Source organism: Ranitomeya imitator, chromosome 6 (assembly GCF_032444005.1).
Source record: "Ranitomeya imitator isolate aRanImi1 chromosome 6, aRanImi1.pri, whole genome shotgun sequence".
In the NCBI taxonomy this organism is placed as follows: Eukaryota; Metazoa; Chordata; class Amphibia; order Anura; family Dendrobatidae; genus Ranitomeya; species Ranitomeya imitator.
The window spans coordinates 564,652,754-564,673,268 of record NC_091287.1 but is presented as its reverse complement, the minus strand read 5'-3'; the positions used below and the strand labels follow the sequence as shown (position 1 = coordinate 564,673,268).

Here is a 20,515-nt window from a genome sequence, read left to right as displayed (position 1 = left end):
TCCTTGCTTTTCCCAGAAGGTACCTGGAATATGCAAATTAGCCTCCTCTAGCTTGAATCCCTGGTAGACTTCTAGTGATAATCTTCTGCTGATAAATCAGTGGTGTTATCAAACGTGCAGCCAGCGGCCCAGTGAGTGACATCGCTGGAGTCAGGGTCTGTGTCCACTGCTCTCAGATTAGGTGGTGACGACCTGCTGGCGGATTCCCTGTCACCCCTTGGGCTGTGATTCTGGGCGCGGTGCAGCTATTAGGTCTATGGCCGATGATGGCAGCTCTGACCATGTGACCTGTCGGCGTCTACCGGGTGCACTACAAGTCCCTTCCCATCATCATTATTATAGCGCCTACGAGACTCAGAACGAGGCTGCAAAGACGTCACATTAAGAGACCCCCGCTCCACGGAGGAGACGCCGCGAGCCCACCGGTCACAGAGCCGCCACTGGGGGAGAAGACGGACAGCGCGTCATCCCCGGGCTACTGGGAGATGGAGGGACTACAAGTGCCCGCAGGCCCAGCTAGCCATAAGGAGTAATGCTAAGAACACTACAAGTCCCAGCATGTCCATCTAGTCAGGGGGATACAGAAAGAACTACAACTCCCAGCATGCCCAGCTAGTCAGGGGGATATAGAGAACTACCCAGCATGCCCAGCTGGTCAGGGGGATACAGAAAGAACTACAACTCCCAGCAAGACGATCTAGTCAGGAGGATACAGAGAACTACACTTCCCAGCATGCCCAGCTGGTCAGGAGGTAAGGAAGGAACGACAAGTCCCAGCATGCCCAGGCTGTTATTATGGGCTATGACACCAGTGGATATTAAGCAGAGCTGTATCAGGAGGACAATGACTCCCATCGTATCCAGGTTATATACACTACAAGTCTCAGCATTCCCCGCCTCCTCAGTAACCTGTAGCTGCGCTCCGCCCACCCACGTGACTGGTCACGCTGGTGACATCATCTCAGGTCCTGTAGCCGCGACCTATTTATACTCTTCACAGCTAGACCCCGCCCACACGGGTCGCGCGTTGATGACGTCACTGCAGGTCCTTCTGCTCCACAGTTGTAGCAGGTGATGTGAAAGAACAAACTGCAGAGGAATCTCCCGCATCACGTGACGCTGTGCAGCCCCCGGCTATGAGGAAGGTGATAGGACCATAGAGCCCCGGGGAGGAGAGAGGAAGGACAGTGCAGCTCTGGCGGGAAAAGGGGAAACGAGGGCCAGAACTCCAAATCTGGAGAAACCTCCCCAAGAGTGCGGCTGAAGCAGCGAGGTGTGTTATCCAGAGCATCGGTCTGTGAGATGTTTCACCACTTCTCACCCCCACACTCCCTCTTGCCTCCTCACCGGTACCTTACCTGTCTACTTCAGTCCCCCTCACCTTCTCAGTCTCCCTCGCTGCCCTCCGTCCATCCCCCTCACCTCCTTCTGTCCGTCCCCCTCACTGCCCTCTTCCGTCCCCCCTCGCCGTCCTCTTCTGTCCCCCTCACCGCCCTCTTCCGTCCCCCCTCGCCGTCCTCTTCCGTCCCCCCTCTTCCGTCCCCCTCGCTGCCCCTCCTCCGTCCCTCCTCGCCGCCCCACTTCCGTCCCCCTCACCGCCCCACCTCTGTCCCCCTCGCCGCCCCACCTCTGTCCCCCTCGCCGCCCTCTTCCATCCCCCTTGCCGCCCCACTTCTGTCCCCCTCGCCGCCCTCTTCCGTCCCCCTCACCGCCCCACTTCTGTCCCCCTCGCCGCCCTCTTCCGTCTCCCTCGCCGCCCTCTTCCGTCCTCCCTCGCCGCCCCACTTCCGTCCCCCCTCGCCGCCCTCCTTCCGTCCCCCTTCGCCGCCCCTCCTCCGTCCGCCCTCTTTCCGCCCCCCTCACCGCCCACCCCCCTTCCGTCCCCCTCGCTGCCCTTTTTACGCCCCCTTCGCCACCCCTCCTTCCGTCCCCCTCGCCGCACTCGTCCGTCCCCCCTCACCGCCCACCCCCCTTCCGTCCCCCTCGCTGCCCTTTTTACGCCCCCTTCGCCACCCCTCCTTCCGTCCCCCTTCGCCGCCCCTCATCCGTCCCCCTCACCGCCCTCCTTCCGTCCCCCTCGCCGCCCTCTTTCCGCCCCCTCTTCCGTCCCCCTCACCTTGAGCGTCAGGGGATGATTCACCTCCTGGAATATTAGGGAATTTCCCTCTTTTCCTGGATGGTTTTATTCCTTCATCTTGATCTGTCAGATCTCGGGAGCGAGGCGTCCTGTTCCGGCTCCGTAGTGAACTGTTTTTGCTTGTAACAGATGCAATACTATAACCAACTGCCCCCTGTCTGGCTGACTCCAGACTGTAACTCATTGTCCTGCCTCCTCCCAAGTTCTGACCCCTCCGAGCTGGACTATGCGCACATTGTCACTAGTCGTGACTGACCTTATCATAGTCCTGTGCTGTGTGGGGCTTCCTGGGACGTCTAACAAACCAGTCACCCTCTAGAACCTCAGTGACAATGGCTGCTCCTCTCCTTCACTGCATCCTTTGTCATTTCTCTTCCTGTGACACCTGAAGAAGACGAGGCCTTTTCTGGTTGTGGAGGTTTTTGATTTGGACCTTGATCTTGGCCAGAACACCATATTGGTTGTTATGGTGATTGCCTCATTGTGACAGTCTGGTCGATGCCCCTGATCAAGGGTCTTTGACTTTTCGCTACCTGAGGGGTTTTCTCCTCTCGTAGATCTAGAAGCTCTGTCTTTTGTAAAGATTCTGACTTTGATCTTCACTCTGAGGGGTGGACGCACCCTGCCAGGTATTTCTCATTCCCCAGCATCTGAACAGATGTATGTACTTTGTAAGCTCTGTGAACCAAGTGGTCTTCTCCCAAGGTAGACTTGGGCTGGCGTTTTCCTTGGATGCTTGTCGGTCATTGTGGCAGGTCGTGGTGTGACCCTCAGGCCGGTCTGTGCGCCCACCTGGCTCAGTGAAGCCGTCACATTGTGTGCACGTTAGATGCACCGGGGCATATTGTCTGCAGTTTTTCAGAAATAAGTTGGTGAATCTTACCCATCAACCGTCCTGTGCAGAGAAGTCCTGAAAGTCTCCGCAGCCAACCCAGCTTCAAAGCGTTCTCTCACAGGCCATCTTGTCACTATGCTCCTAGGTTGGACGCGTTTATTTCTCAGACTGCTGAAGGCATGAGCTCTCCTCCTCACCAAAATAAGCCTCAGCCCTCGCATCCTCCTTAGAAATGTGTTTTTTTTTTATTTTCCGACCATCCAGTGCTTCTCTAGATGCCGTTCTACAGGAAAACAGACTATGAAACAACTCTTCCTAAATATCAGTCCCCTATTTAGGGCTTCTTAAACCGCGGCAGGCGTGCCCCCCCATAAGCCACACTTGGGCTTGGACATCTCCCCATTCGCTGCCTCGCCTGGCGGGGGGGGGGGGGGGGGGAGTATCCCAGTAACCAAGTAAGTTCTGGTCCCAGAGTTGGAGTCATCAGGCAATTCTGACCTAGCCCGTGGATATGTTGGAAATCCTCATTTAATCCATCATGTGAAACCCCCCAACAGCCTGTTTTCCTCTGCTCAGTAAGCGCGGTTCTGCATTTCACAAATGATGTTGTCCTCTCTGTGAATCGGGGCCTCTCCTTTTTCCATAAAGGTTCCTGCAGGACTAGATCCCTCCGGTTCATTCCGTTTTCTCATTTTCCCGTCCAAAAGTCCTTCTGATTGACCCACAAAGGATGGACAAGGAACAGAATGAGATCACCAAAAGATTACTAAACTTCACCATGGAGATGATCTACCTGTTGACCGGAGAGGTAAACCTTTCTATATTGCTGCCTTTATTATATAAAGTGAATCCTAGGAAAGGGAATTATACGTAATTGTCAGTATCAGGAGCCATCCAGTGTCCTAAAATCAGTGGAATACATGGTCTGTCTTAGTTACTGTCATTTTAGTATAGCCATCATATTCACTAAGGCAGACTAGGACCATATATGGACAACTGCACATATACATAGAATAAATTAAGAGCACCAAAAAAGCAGTCAAAAAACGTCCAATTAATGCAAATATACAAAAACTTTATTAAGAAATAAACATAAAACACAGGTATGCAGCATGGAAGGCAAACAAATCCCCTACACAAGCCCGCACACAAATCAAAAAGGGACCAGATTAGGGTGCACTTACATAATCATGGACAATGACTGCAGAAAGTCCGTATTAAATACACAATTGCGTCATGCAACAATGTAAAGACGCCTGTCATCAATACATGTGACTGTGTGTATATATATATATGTGAGAGAGATAAAGTACATACCACGATGGAGAGTCACAATGCCCGTGCACACCAATCCCGTCCACCCCAACGCGCGTTTCCGCGACTACCTTCCTCAGGGGGTGTGCCCGATGATGGGGGGCACAGATTAAATACCTTTTTGCCCGGAAGTAGCGGTGATCGCGCTCCCTGGCGAGTCGCATCCTCCTGCATCCGGCCTGCGGGACCAGAAACACACGGGGCCCCATGTGATCCGCCCCACAAGACACCGCAAAAGCCGAAGACCAGAACGACGCAACTGCGCATGCGCGAACAACCGCGGCCATCTTTGAATAGGGCATATTCACTGGCATGCAGCAAGGAACCATAAAAACATACAATATGTGATGCACATGCATCAGACCGCAGCGCAACATTGTCAGAACAATGACAAAAATGTAACGTTTTTTTTGCACGTCGTGTCCGCCCCCTCCTCCCCGGACATTACAATGGGGCAGCGGAAGCGTTGTAAAACTGCTTCCGCTGCCCACGTCGGGCATTACTTTCACAACGCGCTTCGGGCCGACGCTAGTGTGAAAGAAGCCTTATACTCGAGTACATACGGTAATTCTTCACTGTAAGAGTAGTGAGAATACATAACTTGCTGCTCCAGAAAGTTGTCATGATGAATTCCTGAGTTCAGTAGGATCAGGAATAGAGATGAGCAAATGTCCTGGAAAGCATTTCCGGTTCGATTCTGCATGAATGAAGTGCTCCATAATGTAAGATTGTCCTTAGTAATGTCAGTGTCATCAGTATATATGGCAGTGAGTATGGAAGTCAGAGACCTGTGTAATAACACTGCAGTAAGGCTTGTTGTCCTTTCAAATTAAATATCAGTCAAAAAATAATCTCTTTTGGGGGAAGATGTCTATCGGTGTTTATACATATACAGGGTCTATGCAAATAGCTTCCTCATTACAACCGATTGGGGGGATCAGCGACAGGTATGTGTGTTTAGAAAGTGAAGAAGCAATATGCTTTTTCTTTCATAAAATATGAGCCTTTTATTAAGAACAGTTTCAGGATTGGTCTGATATTTACCCTGTGCAGAGTAGGATTCCTTCCCAGCAGTACAGTATGGAACATGGACAGGCAGGAGATGTGCAGCTATGTAGTGACAGTAGAAGCAGCTGTGCAGTATGGAACATGATGGGCAGGCAGGAGATGTGCAGCTATGTAGTGACAGTAGTAGCAGCTGTGCAGTATGGAACATGATGGACAGGCAGGAGATGTGCAGCTGTGTAGTGACAGTGATATCAGTACAGTATGGAACATGATGGACAGGCAGGAGATGTTCAGCTCTGTAGTGAGTGGTAGCAGTGCATTATGGAACATGATGGACAGGCAGGAGATGTGCAGCTGTGTAGTGACAGTGGTAGAAGCAGTGCAGTATGGAACATGATGGACAGGCAGGAGATGTGCAGCTGTGTAGTGACAGTGGTAACAGTACAGTATGGAACATGATGGACAGGCAGGAGATGTGCAGCTGTGTAGTGACAGTGGTAGCGGTACAGTATGGAACATGGACAGGCAGGAGATGTGCAGCTGTGTAGTGACAGTGGTAGCAGCAGTACATTATGGAACATGACGGACAGGCAGGAGATGTGCAGCTGTGTAGTGACAGTGGTAGCAGCAGTGCAGTATGGAACATGATGGACAGGCAGGAGATGTGCAGCTGTGTAGTGACAGTGGTAGCAGTACAGTATGGAACATGATGGACAGGCAGGAGATGTGCAGCTGTGTAGTGACAGTGATATCAGTACAGTATGGAACATGATGGACAGGCAGGAGATGTGCAGCTGTGTAGTGACAGTGGTAGCAGTGCAGTATGGAACATGATGGGCAGGCAGGACATGTGCTGCTGTGTAGTGACAGTGGTAGGAGTACAGCATGGAACATGATGGACAGGCAGGAGATGTGTAGCTGTGTAGTGACAGTGGTAGCAGTACAGTATGGAACATGATGGACAGGCAGGAGATGTGCAGCTCTGTAGTGAGTGGTAGCAGTGCAGTATGGAACATGACGGACAGGCAGGAGATGTGCAGCTGTGTAGTGACAGTGGTAACAGTACAGTATGGAACATGATGGACAGGCAGGAGATGTGCAGCTGTGTAGTGACAGTGGTAGCGGTACAGTATGGAACATGGACAGGCAGGAGATGTGCAGCTGTGTAGTGACAGTGGTAGCAGCAGTACATTATGGAACATGACGGACAGGCAGGAGATGTGCAGCTGTGTAGTGACAGTGGTAGCAGCAGTGCAGTATGGAACATGATGGACAGGCAGGAGATGTGCAGCTGTGTAGTGACAGTGGTAGCAGTACAGTATGGAACATGATGGACAGGCAGGAGATGTGCAGCTGTGTAGTGACAGTGATATCAGTACAGTATGGAACATGATGGACAGGCAGGAGATGTGCAGCTGTGTAGTGACAGTGGTAGCAGTGCAGTATGGAACATGATGGGCAGGCAGGACATGTGCTGCTGTGTAGTGACAGTGGTAGGAGTACAGCATGGAACATGATGGACAGGCAGGAGATGTGTAGCTGTGTAGTGACAGTGGTAGCAGTACAGTATGGAACATGATGGACAGGCAGATGTGCAGCTCTGTAGTGAGTGGTAGCAGTGCAGTATGGAACATGACGGACAGGCAGGAGATGTGCAGCTGTGTAGTGACAGTGGTAGCAGTACAGTATGGAACATGATGGACAGGCAGGAGATGTGCAGCTCTGTAGTGAGTGGTAGCAGTGCAGTATGGAACATGATGGACAGGCAGGAGATGTGCAGCTGTGTAGTGACAGTGGTAGCAGTACAGTATGGAACATGATGGACAGGCAGGAGATTTGCAGCTGTGTAGTGACAGTGGTAGCAGTACAGTATGGAACATGATGGACAGGCAGGAGATGTGCAGCTGTGTAGTGACAGTGGTAGCAGTACAGTATGGAACATGGACAGGCAGGAGATGTGCTGCTCTGTAGTGAGGCCGGAAGTGGCAGCAGTTTAGTTTTGGACAAAATGGACAGGCAGGAGATGTCGGCTGTGTATAGGCAATAGCACTGGTAACAGTACAGTATGGAACATGATGAACAGTCGCGCAGTGGCATTAATTTGCCAGTTATAAATTGCCAGTCTCCATTGTCAATAATGGCAGATCTAATCCCAGTGCAATGGAGTGGATAACATAGAACACTAATGGCAAACTAGGCCATTTCCTGCCATTAGTCTATTCTTCTGACCCAGAAGTCCCTGGGGTCAATATGTGCTAGAGAAAGGTCCATGTACGGCTGCACCATTTCATGTTGTGCGTAAGGTTGGCTCAGCGACTATAAACTTCTGGTTCATGCTCTGATTTCCATTGTATTGGCTGCTGCGGCTTTTGCCACTTGTAGCGGTGGAGAAGGAGCCTCCCTGCCGTATGTGCATCCAGCAGGTGTCTGCTCGGTGAAAGCTTCGAGAACCTCATAAGTGAGCCTTTCCTGGTAATAAGCTCATGCCTCTGCATCAGAAGCAGGAAAAAATCCCCCCATTTTGTTTTTGTAATGAGGGTCTAACAGCATGGCTATGTAACAGTCATTCCTTTGCGTGATACTAACAGTGTGCAGGTTACCGTGTAAGCAGCCAAGCATGCAGCGTGCCATTGCCACCAGTGTGAATAAGGGCCCCGTTGTTTCATTCTCCGCCCTGCACTGTGATGTTTGGTCATAGCCAACAGCGTCGGCATCATCTCTCTCCTTGTCAGCCACATTTCCTAGCTGTGCATGTGAAAACTCCTTGTCTTCCACCTCAAACCCTGCTAGTTCCTCCTCCTCCTCCAAATGAACTGTTGCAATGAGTGGGCTGAGCACTGATGATGGTGTCTCTGCCAGAGGTAACATCTTGCTGCTGTGATTGATAGCTAAATAGATTAATAGCCGGGTGACTGGTGCCGATAGTGTTGCTTCACAGCCTCACGCGTTGTTACTGGCCGATGGCGTGAGTCTGCACTGGTTATTGAGTGCTGTGCTTCACAAAACTGCCACGGCCTAAACTAATGACACGAAACACAGAGGCAATCAAGCCAGAAATAAACGGACATATAGTCTAGAAGTATAAAAGTAGAAAAATTCTTTATTGAAACAAGATATGTAGCAGATAAGAAGAGAGGTGCACCACAAATGTGCAGATACTGTGAAACCCGGCAACTGTGGCAGTAGTGCAAAGAACCAGGGAACCACCAATCACGTCAACAATATTGCAGGCAAGGTACATTTACCCCTCCCCATTGTACAAATTAATCAGGGGGAGAAATCTGTAGATAGTGATTATAACTACCCATAAGAAAAAAATGTAACTCATGGAGGCAACGTTATCAGATAAATAACCCAAAGGCGATGCGGTCATACATGTAATTACATCCACTAAGGGACAGATTAGTAGCCGATGGGATAAACATTACCTTAACAGCGGTGTAGGTATATGGGTTCCCGGGGTCCGCGCACTCACCCCGACGCACGTTTCGGATGATCTCCTTCCTCAGGGGGCGTAGCACCAAGTGACAGCAACAAGTTTAAAGTCAGAAATTTGTTTTCCTTTATGTCGAAGAAAATTGGGTTTGTCGATCATGAAAGTTTGCCGTCCTCTGGATGATAATCTTTATATGGCACAAACATCAGCAACTAGTAGGAAATTACAGGTTAACAACCAGGAATGAGGAGCTGATGGCAGGAGCTTGGAATCGACTGTACAGAATCAATAGAACTCGACGGACTTTTCTCCTTTCCCGGCTTGGTAGTGGGCGGGTGGCTCCTCCGTGTCCTACACAAGCTGTCGGATTTGATGGCGGCTGTCGATCCCTCATTCAGATTTTGTTTACCCTTCGCCACGACAGCACCCACTTTGAGAGAGGGACCCGCCCATAGGAACAGGAAACCTACAGAGACAAAAGGGCGGTCCCCCTCTCCTCCTCAGTTGGTTTCCTGTTCCTATCGGAAGATCTAGGGATTCCTACAGTTGGAGGTGGTTGGAGTACCTCCGCATTACCTGATGCCTGGCACCCGCCTGTGTGGTCCTGCGGGGACAGCAGGGGCTGCGGCGTTGGAAGCAGCGACGGGGGAGCCACTGCATGCATCCTCCCCCCTCGTCTGTGGAAATCCGGCATGTTCCGGGTGATCGAACCCGGCCTATGGAGGGCCCAGGTGTGGGGTATCGTCGGCCGCCAGCGACGCTGTAGAGGCGGTGGCGGCTGCATCGCGCGGGTAAGTCAGCACTAATCTATTGAACCGGAAAAAAAGGACCGCGCTTTACAAATTCAGGCTGGGGATGCTGAGCAGATCGCTCACCATGCTGTCCCCGGCACATGAGGAGCTCCCACCTATGGTGGAAGACAGCACAGAGAAAAGCAGCGCTAGATCGTCTGCTAAGAAGTGGTCGCTCCATGGCAGGATCTGACACTCATTCCAGGACCAAGACGAAGAGTAGAGATACAGATCTACTCACACCCCACACAGCGGCTTCACCTTCAAGACCGGTATGATGATAGCTTCACTGGGTGAGTGTCTATAATCCTCTACCTATAAGCTGATTCCCTCCTCTGCCTCTCCCCTTAGGCTAAGAAGACCAGTAAATCTAGGCATAAGCAGTGTGCCCTATGTATGCAACCCCTGCCCGACACGTATCCCAAGAGGTTGTGTCAGACCTGCATTAACCAGACTGTACAGGATGAGGCGGCTGTTACGGCCACAAACATCCGTTCCATGATAAGACAGGAGATCCAGTCTCTCGGAGCGAAATCTCGTAAAAAACATGGATGTAGGCACCACTCTCCCGTCTCCAGTTTAGAATCTGAAGAGGGCCTTATTCGATCCTCTAATACCTCAGGATCATCCCCTAGCTCTTCTGAGGATGAGGGCGGTGCATGTTTTCCTGTCGACAGCATAGATAACCTCGTAAAATCCGTTAGGAACACCATGGGGTGCCCGGATACTAAGGAGGTTAGGTCGGTACAGGATATAATGTTTGCTGGACTAGGCCAGAAAAAACGCCGAGCCTTCCCGGTCAATACCACTATTCAGGACCTTGTTAGGAAGGAATGGGACAAACAAGGGAAAGGGTTTCTCCCATCATCCTCTAAAAGGCGTTACCCCTTTAGTGATGAGGATTTGGCGGTGTGGTCCAAAGTCCCTAAAGTGGACGCGGCAGTGGCGTCAACCTCAAGACAGTCCTCCCTTCCGGTAGAGGATACGGGAGTTTTACTGGATCCATTAGACCGTAAAACAGAAGCTCTCCTCAAAAGATCTTGGGAGACAAATACAGGAGCCTTTAAGCCAGCAATATCAGGCACGTGCACAGCCAGGTCTCTACTAGTCTGGGTAGACCAGCTGGAGCAGCAAGTAAAGGGCAAGGTGGCAAGAGAAAAAATTCTCCAAACTGTGCCTCTAATCAGGAGTGCTGCAGCATTTTTAGCCGACGCTTCAGCGGACTCCCTCCGGTTGGCGGCGAGGTCGGCAGGTCTGGTCAATGCGACTCGTCGAGCCCTCTGGTTAAAAGGATGGAGGGGAGATGCACAATCGAAATCCAGATTATGTTCAATCCCATGCCAGGGTGAGTTCCTCTTTGGGAAGGTCCTGGATGACCTACTGAATAAAGCAGGAGAGAGAAGGAAGGGCTTTCCTAAACAGTTTCTTCCTTCTTACAGGAGAGCGTTTAGAAGACGGCCATTTAACAGGAGGAGGCCGTACGAGCCACAGAAAGACCGCTGGGAATCAAAGGAATCAAAACCAAAAGGTGCCTTATACAATAACCCTGAGACATCTAGACGTGGTAGATACCATCAGTAGAGACATCCCAGTTGGTGGGAGACTGAAATATTTTTATCATCAATGGGAAAACATAACCTCAAATCCATGGATCCTCCGTCTAATAAAATCTGGACTAAGATTAGATTTCTTTAAAATGCCACGAGATAAATTTATCATAACATCACTGAAAGCGCCAGATCAACAAGAAGCGCTTCAGTTAGAAATTCTGAGCCTTTTGGCTAGGAATGTTCTCGTTGAAGTACCAAAAAATCAGGAAGGGAGGGGATTTTATTCCCCTATATTTCTGGTTTCAAAACCTGATGGTACCTTTCGGACTATAATAAATCTGAAGAAACTAAATTCCTTTTTGTGTAAAAACACCTTTAAAATGGAGTCAATAAGATCTACTATTAAACTTTTGTTTCCTAGGTGCTTTATGACGGGTGTGGATTTAAAGGATGCATATTACCATCTTCCAATCCATGCAGACCACCAAAAATATCTCAGGGTGGCAGTAAACCTACAAGGCCGGATCCGTCACTCCCAGTTTACGGCCATGCCATTCGGCCTTTCTATGGCCCCTCAAATCTTCACGAAAGTCATGCTAGAGGTGATGGCCTATCTACGTCATCAGGATACGCTGATTGTGCCCTATTTAGAGGATTTCCTAATAATTGGTAATTCAGCATCTCAGTGTGAAGAACGCTTGTCTAATACCATTTCATCATTACAGGCTCTAGGCTGGATTGTAAACTTCAAAAAATCAAGGCTGCATCCAGAAACTCTTCAGTCCTTCCTAGGACTACTCTTGGACTCTGTAAGTCAAAAATGTCTCTTACCAGAATCCAAAAAATCTACCACAATTTCAAAGGTCACTATGGCAAGATCTAGGCCTCACATGTCCCTTAGAGATGCCATGTCTCTTCTAGGATCTCTCTCCTCCTGTATTCCTGCGGTGCAATGGGCCCAATTCCATACTAAGGCTTTACAACACCAGATACTTCATGCTCAAACACATTGCCGGGGTCATCTAAATTCTAAGATCACCTTATCCAATGAAGTGCTTCAGTCTCTCCTTTGGTGGTTAAATAAAGACCATTTGTCCAGAGGTGTCTCTTGGACAATAAAGTCCTCTAAAATACTCACTACTGACGCAGGTCCAGAAGGGTGGGGGGCCCATCTAGACCAAAATATAGCCCAAGGTCGCTGGAATTCTTTAGAAATTCAGCACTCCTCAAATTGGAAGGAATTAAATGCAGTTTATTACAGTGGGGCAAAAAAGTATTTAGTCAGTCAGCAATAGTGCAAGTTCCACCACTTAAAAAGATGAGAGGCGTCTGTAATTTACATCATAGGTAGACCTCAACTATGGGAGACAAACTGAGAAAAAAAAATCCAGAAAATCACATTGTCTGTTTTTTATCATTTTATTTGCATATTATGGTGGAAAATAAGTATTTGGTCAGAAACAAAATTTCATCTCAATACTTTGCAATATATCCTTTGTTGGCAATGACAGAGGTCAAACGTTTTCTGTAAGTCTTCACAAGGTTGCCACACACTGTTGTTGGTATGTTGGCCCATTCCTCCATGCAGATCTCCTCTAGAGCAGTGATGTTTTTGGCTTTTCGCTTGGCAACACGGACTTTCAACTCCCTCCAAAGGTTTTCTATAGGGTTGAGATCTGGAGACTGGCTAGGCCACTCCAGAACCTTGAAATACTTCTTACGAAGCCACTCCTTCGTTGCCCTGGCGGTGTGCTTTGGATCATTGTCATGTTGAAAGACCAGCCACATTTCATCTTCAATGCCCTTGCTGATGGAAGGAGGTTTGCACTCAAAATCTCAGGATACATGGCCCCATTCATTCTTTCATGTACCTGGATCAGTCGTCCTGGCCCCTTTGCAGAGAAACAGCCCCAAAGCATGATGTTTCCACCACCATGCTTTACAGTAGGTATGGTGTTTGATGGATGCAACTCAGTATTCTTTTTCCTCCAAACACGACAAGTTGTGTTTCTACCAAACAGTTCCAGTTTGGTTTCATCAGACCATAGGACATTCTCCCAAAACTCCTCTGGATCATCCAAATGCTCTCTAGCAAACTTCAGACGGGCCCGGACATGTACTGGCTTAAGCAGTGGGACACGTCTGGCACTGCAGGATCTGAGTCCATGGTGGCGTAGTGTGTTACTTATGGTAGGCCTTGTTACATTGGTCCCAGCTTTCTGCAGTTCATTCACTAGGTCCCCCCGCGTGGTTCTGGGATTTTTGCTCACCGTTCTTGTGATCATTCTGACCCCACGGGGTGGGATTTTGCGTGGAGCCCCAGATCGAGGGAGATTATCAGTGGCCTTGTATGTCTTCCATTTTCTAATTATTGCTTCCACTGTTGATTTCTTCACTCCAAGCTGGTTGGCTATTGCAGATTCAGTCTTCCCAGCCTGGAGCAGGGCTACAATTTTGTTTCTGGTGTCCTTTGACAGCTCTTTGGTCTTCACCATAGTGGAGTTTGGAGTCAGACTGTTTGAGGGTGTGCACAGGTGTCTTTTTATACTGATAACAAGTTTAAACAGGTGCCATTACTATAGGTAATGAGTGGAGGAAAGAGGAGACTCTTAAAGAAGAAGTTACAGGTCTGTGAGAGCCAGAAATCTTGATTGTTTGTTTCTGACCAAATACTTATTTTCCACCATAATATGCAAATAAAATGTTAAAAAAACAGACAATGTGATTTTCTGGATTTTTTTTTCTCAGTTTGTCTCCCATAGTTGAGGTCTACCTATGATGTAAATTACAGACGCCTCTCATCTTTTTAAGTGGTGGAACTTGCACTATTGCTGACTGACTAAATACTTTTTTGCCCCACTGTATGCCTTGAAATTTTTCCTTCCTCAGCTCCGAGGGTCTCATGTGAAAATCCTGTCGGACAACACAACAGTGGTCGCATATTTAAATCGGCAAGGCGGAACGCAATCAGGAAGTCTGATGTGTTCAGCAGCAGACATCTTCGAGCTAGCAGAACCCAATTTACTTTCACTCACGGCTCTACACATCAGAGTAGTAGAAAATTTAAAAGCCGACTTCCTAAGTCGCCACACGCTTCGCCAGGGAGAATGGACTCTCAATCCTCGGATATTCAGGAAGATAGTGGACATATGGGGCCTTCCGCAGATAGATTTATTTGCGACCAGGAACAACAGGCAGGTACCGATGTTTGCTTCCCTCAATGTGTCAGATCATCCAGATATAATAGATTCTCTCCAGTGTCCATGGAAATACGATCTGGCTTACGCTTTTCCACCAATGATGCTACTTCCAATGGTAATCAAGAAAATAAGGGAAGAAAAAGCAAAAGTAATATTAATAGCTCCGTTTTGGCCAAAGAGACCCTGGTTCTCCTGTCTTCGAGCGATTGTCAGTTTGCGATCCCTGGATTCTGCCAATGACACCAGACCTCTTGTCTCAGAGTCCATTCTACCATCCACGAGTAAAGGGACTCCACCTTACGGCGTGGAACTTGAAAGGCAGATACTAACGCTAAGGGGATTTTCTCAAAAGCTTATTAACACACTGCTGCTAAGTAGAAAGAGGTCTACAACTCTAATATATAGCAGAGTATGGAAGAAATTCCTTACCTTCTATACAAAGCCCTTCTCTAGTAAGGTTCCTATTAAAGCTATCCTAGAGTTCCTACAAAAGGGACATGAGCTCGGTCTATCAGTTAATACCTTAAGAGTTCAGGTGTCTGCTTTAGGAGCCCTCTACAGTGCCAACATAGCGGGTGATAGATGGATAGCCAGATTTATTGGAGCATGTGAACGATCTACTCCGGTTCATGTCCCACGTCTACCACCTTGGGACTTGACTCTAGTTCTAGACGCCTTAGCTGGTCCTCCTTTTGAGCCTTTAGATTCCATCCCTCTGAAAAATGTCACATACAAGGTAGCTTTATTGATAGCCTTAACATCGGCCAGACGAGTAGGAGACATCCAAGCCCTCTCCATAGACCCTCCATTCTTAATGACATATCAGGACAGAGTGGTTCTCAAACCAGATCCATCATATCTCCCTAAAGTAGCGACAAAGTACCATAGATCTCAGGAAATTTTCCTGCCTTCCTTTTATGATAACCCACTAAATCCAGAGGAAGAGAAGCTACATATGTTGGATGTAAAAAGAGCAGTCCTAAGCTACATAGAGAGAACCCAGTCCTGCAGACAGAGTAGGGCTCTGTTTGTATCTTTTCAGGGTCACCGGAAGGGCCACGGTGTCACGAAAGCTACCTTGTCCCGTTGGATCAGAGAGGCTATTCATCTTGCATACTTGTCAAAAGGCAAAGATCCTCCAGAGGGAGTGAAAGCACATTGAGCTCGAGCCGTATCATCCTCGTGGGCGGAGAATAAAGACATCTCCATCGAGCTCATATGTAAGGCCGCAACCTGGTCGTCGCCTTCAACTTTCTATAGACACTATAGACTTGATCTGTCTTCTGCATCTGACTTGGCATTCGGGAGAGCCGTCCTTAGTACGGTAATCCCACCCAGGTGAAGGTTCTCTGAAAATCTCTCAAAGTGGGTGCTGTCGTGGCGAAGGGTGAAAAGCCGGATTACTTACCGGTAATGCCCTTTTAATGAGCCACGACAGCACCCTGTCACTTCCCACCCTAATAGTTATTGATACAAGATATTCTCATGGGTGAATATAGATATAATAAGATGTATTAAAAATTACAGAGATAGACTAATCTGACAACGGCGGTTCCTCTCGTACTGTGAAAAACAACTGAAGAGGAGAGGGGGACCGCCCTTTTGTCTCTGTAGGTTTCCTGTTCCTATGGGCGGGTCCCTCTCTCAAAGTGGGTGCTGTCGTGGCTCATTAAAAGGGCATTACCGGTAAGTAATCCGGCTTTTCTAAGGCAAGAAGTTTAATCACCGAACATAGTATGATGGTGCGGAATTAAGGAGATTAGGTCTCCATCTAGAGCGGTGGTGGACATCCTCCACAACGTCAGGGTAGCAGAGATGTTTATATTACTAGATTGTAGGTTGATAGGGGAAGATTGGGTGGAAGGAGGCAGATTGTAGCCCTCTATTATGGGACATCACCTTTATATGGTGTCTATAACAATAATGTCTCCACACACAGGATTATACAATAGTGAAGAAGACAAGTGACTGTGTGACTCCCGGCAGTCATCTCAATGAGTCAGGAGGGCGGAGCCTCATCAAGGATCCTCTCCCGCACTCCCCAGTACATGAGAGGAGCAATAAGAAGATCCTAGAACTGACCAACAAGATCATTGAGCTGCTGACCGGAGAGGTGACTGCTGGGACATTATACGGTAGCGGCACTGGAGGATTCTGGGTAATGATGGTATCATTGTATGTGTCAGGTTCCTGTAAGGTGTCAGGATGTCACCGTCTATTTCTCCATGGAGGAGTGGGAGTATCTAGAAGGACACAAGGATCTGTACGAGGACGTCATGATGGAGGACGACCAGCCCCGCACGTCACCAGGTAAGGAGATGTTTGATCTTTACTGTTGGCCAGGGATGGCATCCGTACTGAAGCCTGCTTTGTCTCACCTGAAGAGGTGGATCCTAAAAACCCTTTGGGTGAGGCGACTTCATCTCTGTCTGTGCTGCATTAACTGCAGCATCTAAATGGTTAACAGCCGCTGCAAGGTAATAGAGCCGACATCAGCCCCGTGTGTAGGGAGCTCAGCTTCCGAGTGCCCTCCATATACAGAACATCCAACACCGCGGAGACACCATCACGTGTTTCTCAACGCAGTGATTCCAGAACACTGCCCCCATCCCTTATGGGAAATATGCAGATGCAGGTATAGAAGCTGCGGAGACACCATCACGTGTTTCTCGACGCAAGCAGTGAATAGCCAGGCCTTTCCCCGGGAAGGAACAACCACGGGAAGGGCAGCATCCTATGAGGGAAAGCCACCTATGCCAAGCATGGTATCCATCCACAGACAGCTGTTTCGGGGTTTTTGCCCCTCATCAGTGTGGAGTAGGAATCTGGCTATTAGGAGCAGTGCCCAGTAAAAAGGCTATAAAGGCACGGATGGTTGTTCCTTCCCGGGGAAAGGCCTGGCTATTCATTGCTTGCGTCGAGAAACACGTGATGGTGTCTCCGCAGCTTCTTTTCATGCCCTCCATATACAGTCAACAAACTTTGCATAAATCATTAGTCGAAGCTAATATACAGTATATTAGAATCTTTGTATTTTATCAGAGAATGCATCTTCTTTCTCCACTTATCAGCCACTTCCTTTCCCCTTTGCTTTTTGAATTTATCATTCATTCTGCAAAAAAAAAAAAAAAAACAGCTCCATCTTACTCAAGAAGACATACTAATAAAGTGAGGTGCCAGATTACACCTATTATATTCTATGGTGAGGAGAGGGAGACGTAAAAAGATTGTTCGAAGCATTCTAACAAGTAACGTATCTCCCCTCCGAGCTGGATTCACATGTGCACTGCTGAGTACTGCCTTATAACTTCATCTTTGCTGCTGCTTCTGTCTGTGTCATAACTAAGGAAAAAAAGAGCAGTGACTGGGAGACATCTTAGTAGCTAGTCTACATCCACCAGCTCAGTCACTTGCAAATTCAGACATGGCATTGTGCTTGCCGAGGGGAAAACTGTTGAAAATGCAGAATACTGGTCAAACGATGGCCGGAATTAGTGCTTTAATGCATGCACACCTAAAAGTATAGCTACCCTATAATCAGGGCTGTGGAGTCGGTAAGCCAAATCTTCGATGCCACAATTTCCCTGACTCCCGACTCCACACCCCCGGTCACTACTGAGCATGTGCATAAAGTGCAGCACAGATTCATCTCCACTAAAAGCCAAGATCCTAAGATCAGGAACATAACAGACATTTATAGGACATTTTATAACTTTCCCAAATTTTGTATTGTCGGAGTCGGTCTTTTTTATACCTACCCCACAGACATGTCTTTAATTAAAGATGCTTTTCTCAAACCTATATGTTAAGATAATGTTATTTGGATTGATTGTTCCTCTTGGTTTGTCCATTACTTTGTTGTTTATGGTAAGCAGAGAAGTCAAATGGATAGCTCCCTCTAGAATTTTGAGATAAATTGTACTCCATGGTCTGAGATAATACAGGGAGGAAGACTCATTAGAGAAATGGCTATATGTTGGTCTCTTCCTAGCTCGTACAGTTTTCTAAGGTGTGATGGGTCCTCTTCAGGGTGAGGTTCCACTTTAATGCTGCACTAAACTATTAGTTTAATTAATTGCATAGATGAAGCCGGGGCCAGTACCTGCTGCTTCTCTCTGCGTGGCAGACTACCACCGTAGGAGGGTTCAGATACACAGCACTCCCGTCTGGTTTGGGTGCACGGGTACAGTTCCACTCCGTAGCTAGATCAACAATTATTTTCCGTATTCCACGCTACCATTATTTATCCTAATTGTGCCGTTCGTTGCTATTTGACTGCTCACAAAAGAAGTTATATTGTTGGGTTAACTCTTAATACAACCAAAGGAGAGTGTGATTTTAACCAACCTGGCCCAAGGTATATTCAGACTTTACATTTGAGGGGAAGTTAAAACCGTATCGGACACACATTCTAATTGAGTATCCAAGGTTTGGGCTAAACGGGAACTTATTGGAATCTTGGTCTTGTGCCTCCCAATGTTGTATCACGATGTGACTGTAACATCAGGTCAGCTAGTCGAGGGTTCGATAGTGTCCATTCTCAGTCAGCGATGACTCCCTGCTTTAATAGGAAGGTTATAAATGTGCTTACTTTGTGTTTGGAAGAAAATAATAAAATCCATTTTATTATCTGAACAGAAAATCCCAGTAAGAAATCTTATAAATTAGAAGATGAAGCTATTACGCAGCACTCCTCGGGAAGATATTCCTATTCACAGCATGGGAAATTGTTTCCCCATAAATCAACCCTTGGTATATGTGAAAGGCGGCATATAGGAGAGAAGCTGCATCCATGTTTACAATGCGGGAAATATTTTACAACAAAATATATTCTTGCTAATCATCAGAAAATTCACACAGGAGAGAAGCCGTATTCTTGTTCAGATTGCGGGAAAAGTTTTAGAAGTAAAGCACACCTTGTTAGACATGAGAGAATCCACACAGGAGAGAGGCCGTATTCATGTTCCGTATGTGGGAAATGCTTTACAGAAAAAGCAAATCTTGTTACACATGAGAGAATTCACACCGGAGAGAAGCCGTTTTCATGTCCAGAATGTGAGAAACGCTTTACGGATAGATCAAGTCTTGTAAGTCATCAGAAAATTCACAAAGGAGTGAAGCCATTTCCATGTACAGTATGTGGAAAATGTTTTATACATAAACCAAGTCTTGTTACACATGAGAGATCTCACACAGGAGAAAAGCCATATTCATGTTCACTCTGTGGGAAATGCTTTACAGGTAAAGCAAATCTTCTTATACATGACAGAATTCACAGAGGAGAGAAGCCGTATTCATGTCCAGTATGTGGGAGGTGCTTTACAGATAAATCAACTCTTTTTATACATGAAAGAATTCACACAGGAGAGAAGCCGTATTCATGTTCACATTGTGGGAAACGCTTTCCAACAAAATCACGTCTTGTTCAACACCAGAGAATTCATACAGGAGAGAAGCCGTATTCGTGTTCCGAATGTGGAAAATGCTTCACAAGTAAACCGAATCTTGTTATACACGAGAGAATACACAGAGGGTAGAAGCCGTATTCATGTTCTGTATGTAAAAAATGTTTTGCCGGTAAATCAAGTCTTGGTAAACACGAGAGAAGTCACACAGGAGAGAAGCAGCTTTGATGTTATGTGGAAAATGTATTACATGGAAATCAAATTTCGAACCTTATCAGAGAAGTCATAGAAAAATCCATAAACTTTTTTTTTTATGTGGAAAATGGTAGAAGAGCAAAAAAGAATATTAACACTACAGGTTCTTCAAAGACTGTTTAAACAGGCATTCATATTATGTTTGGGGTGGAATTAGCTTGGATCTTCTAGACACCCTACAAATACCAGAGTTCAACTGTGACCAGGAACCATGAATGAACAGTACTGTGGCTATTGAGCAGTAAAGAGAAACCCGTGAAGCTGAATTGTCGCCATGGAACATGCATTTTTAATATATGTAGACATATTAATATTTTGATTTTCATTTATACAGTATGTAAAATAAAATTAACACTAATGAAATTTCTACCGTCGAGTGAAAACCTTGTTTAAAAGCTTCTGTCTCACTTTTGTGTTCCGGTCATTATTCCGCATCATTATTGGATTTAAGATAAAGGAAGGGTATGGTAAGATTGTAGTAGCATCATACGTAGTGAAAAGGCAGTGACCCACAAAGTTCCAACACAAAAGTCTCATTGTGTTTCCTCACAGCATTAAAGTCCAATTCACACAAATGCATATAA

At 47.2% G+C, this 20,515-nt stretch overlaps 1 protein-coding gene and 1 pseudogene across 1 annotated transcript; both read left to right on the top strand.

Moving 5' to 3' along the window:
* Window positions 1-20,310, top strand: part of LOC138643205 (zinc finger protein 665-like) — a 102,207-nt pseudogene extending 81,897 nt beyond the window's left edge.
* On the top strand, window positions 13,888-16,346 carry LOC138643201 (uncharacterized). The gene is made up of 2 exons (XM_069732048.1): window positions 13,888-15,491; window positions 16,211-16,346. Exon 1 carries the CDS (start codon window positions 14,051-14,053, stop codon window positions 15,431-15,433), a length of 1,383 nt encoding a protein of 460 aa, XP_069588149.1. The 5' UTR covers window positions 13,888-14,050; the 3' UTR covers window positions 15,434-15,491; window positions 16,211-16,346.
* Window positions 20,311-20,515: the final 205 nt, after the last annotated feature.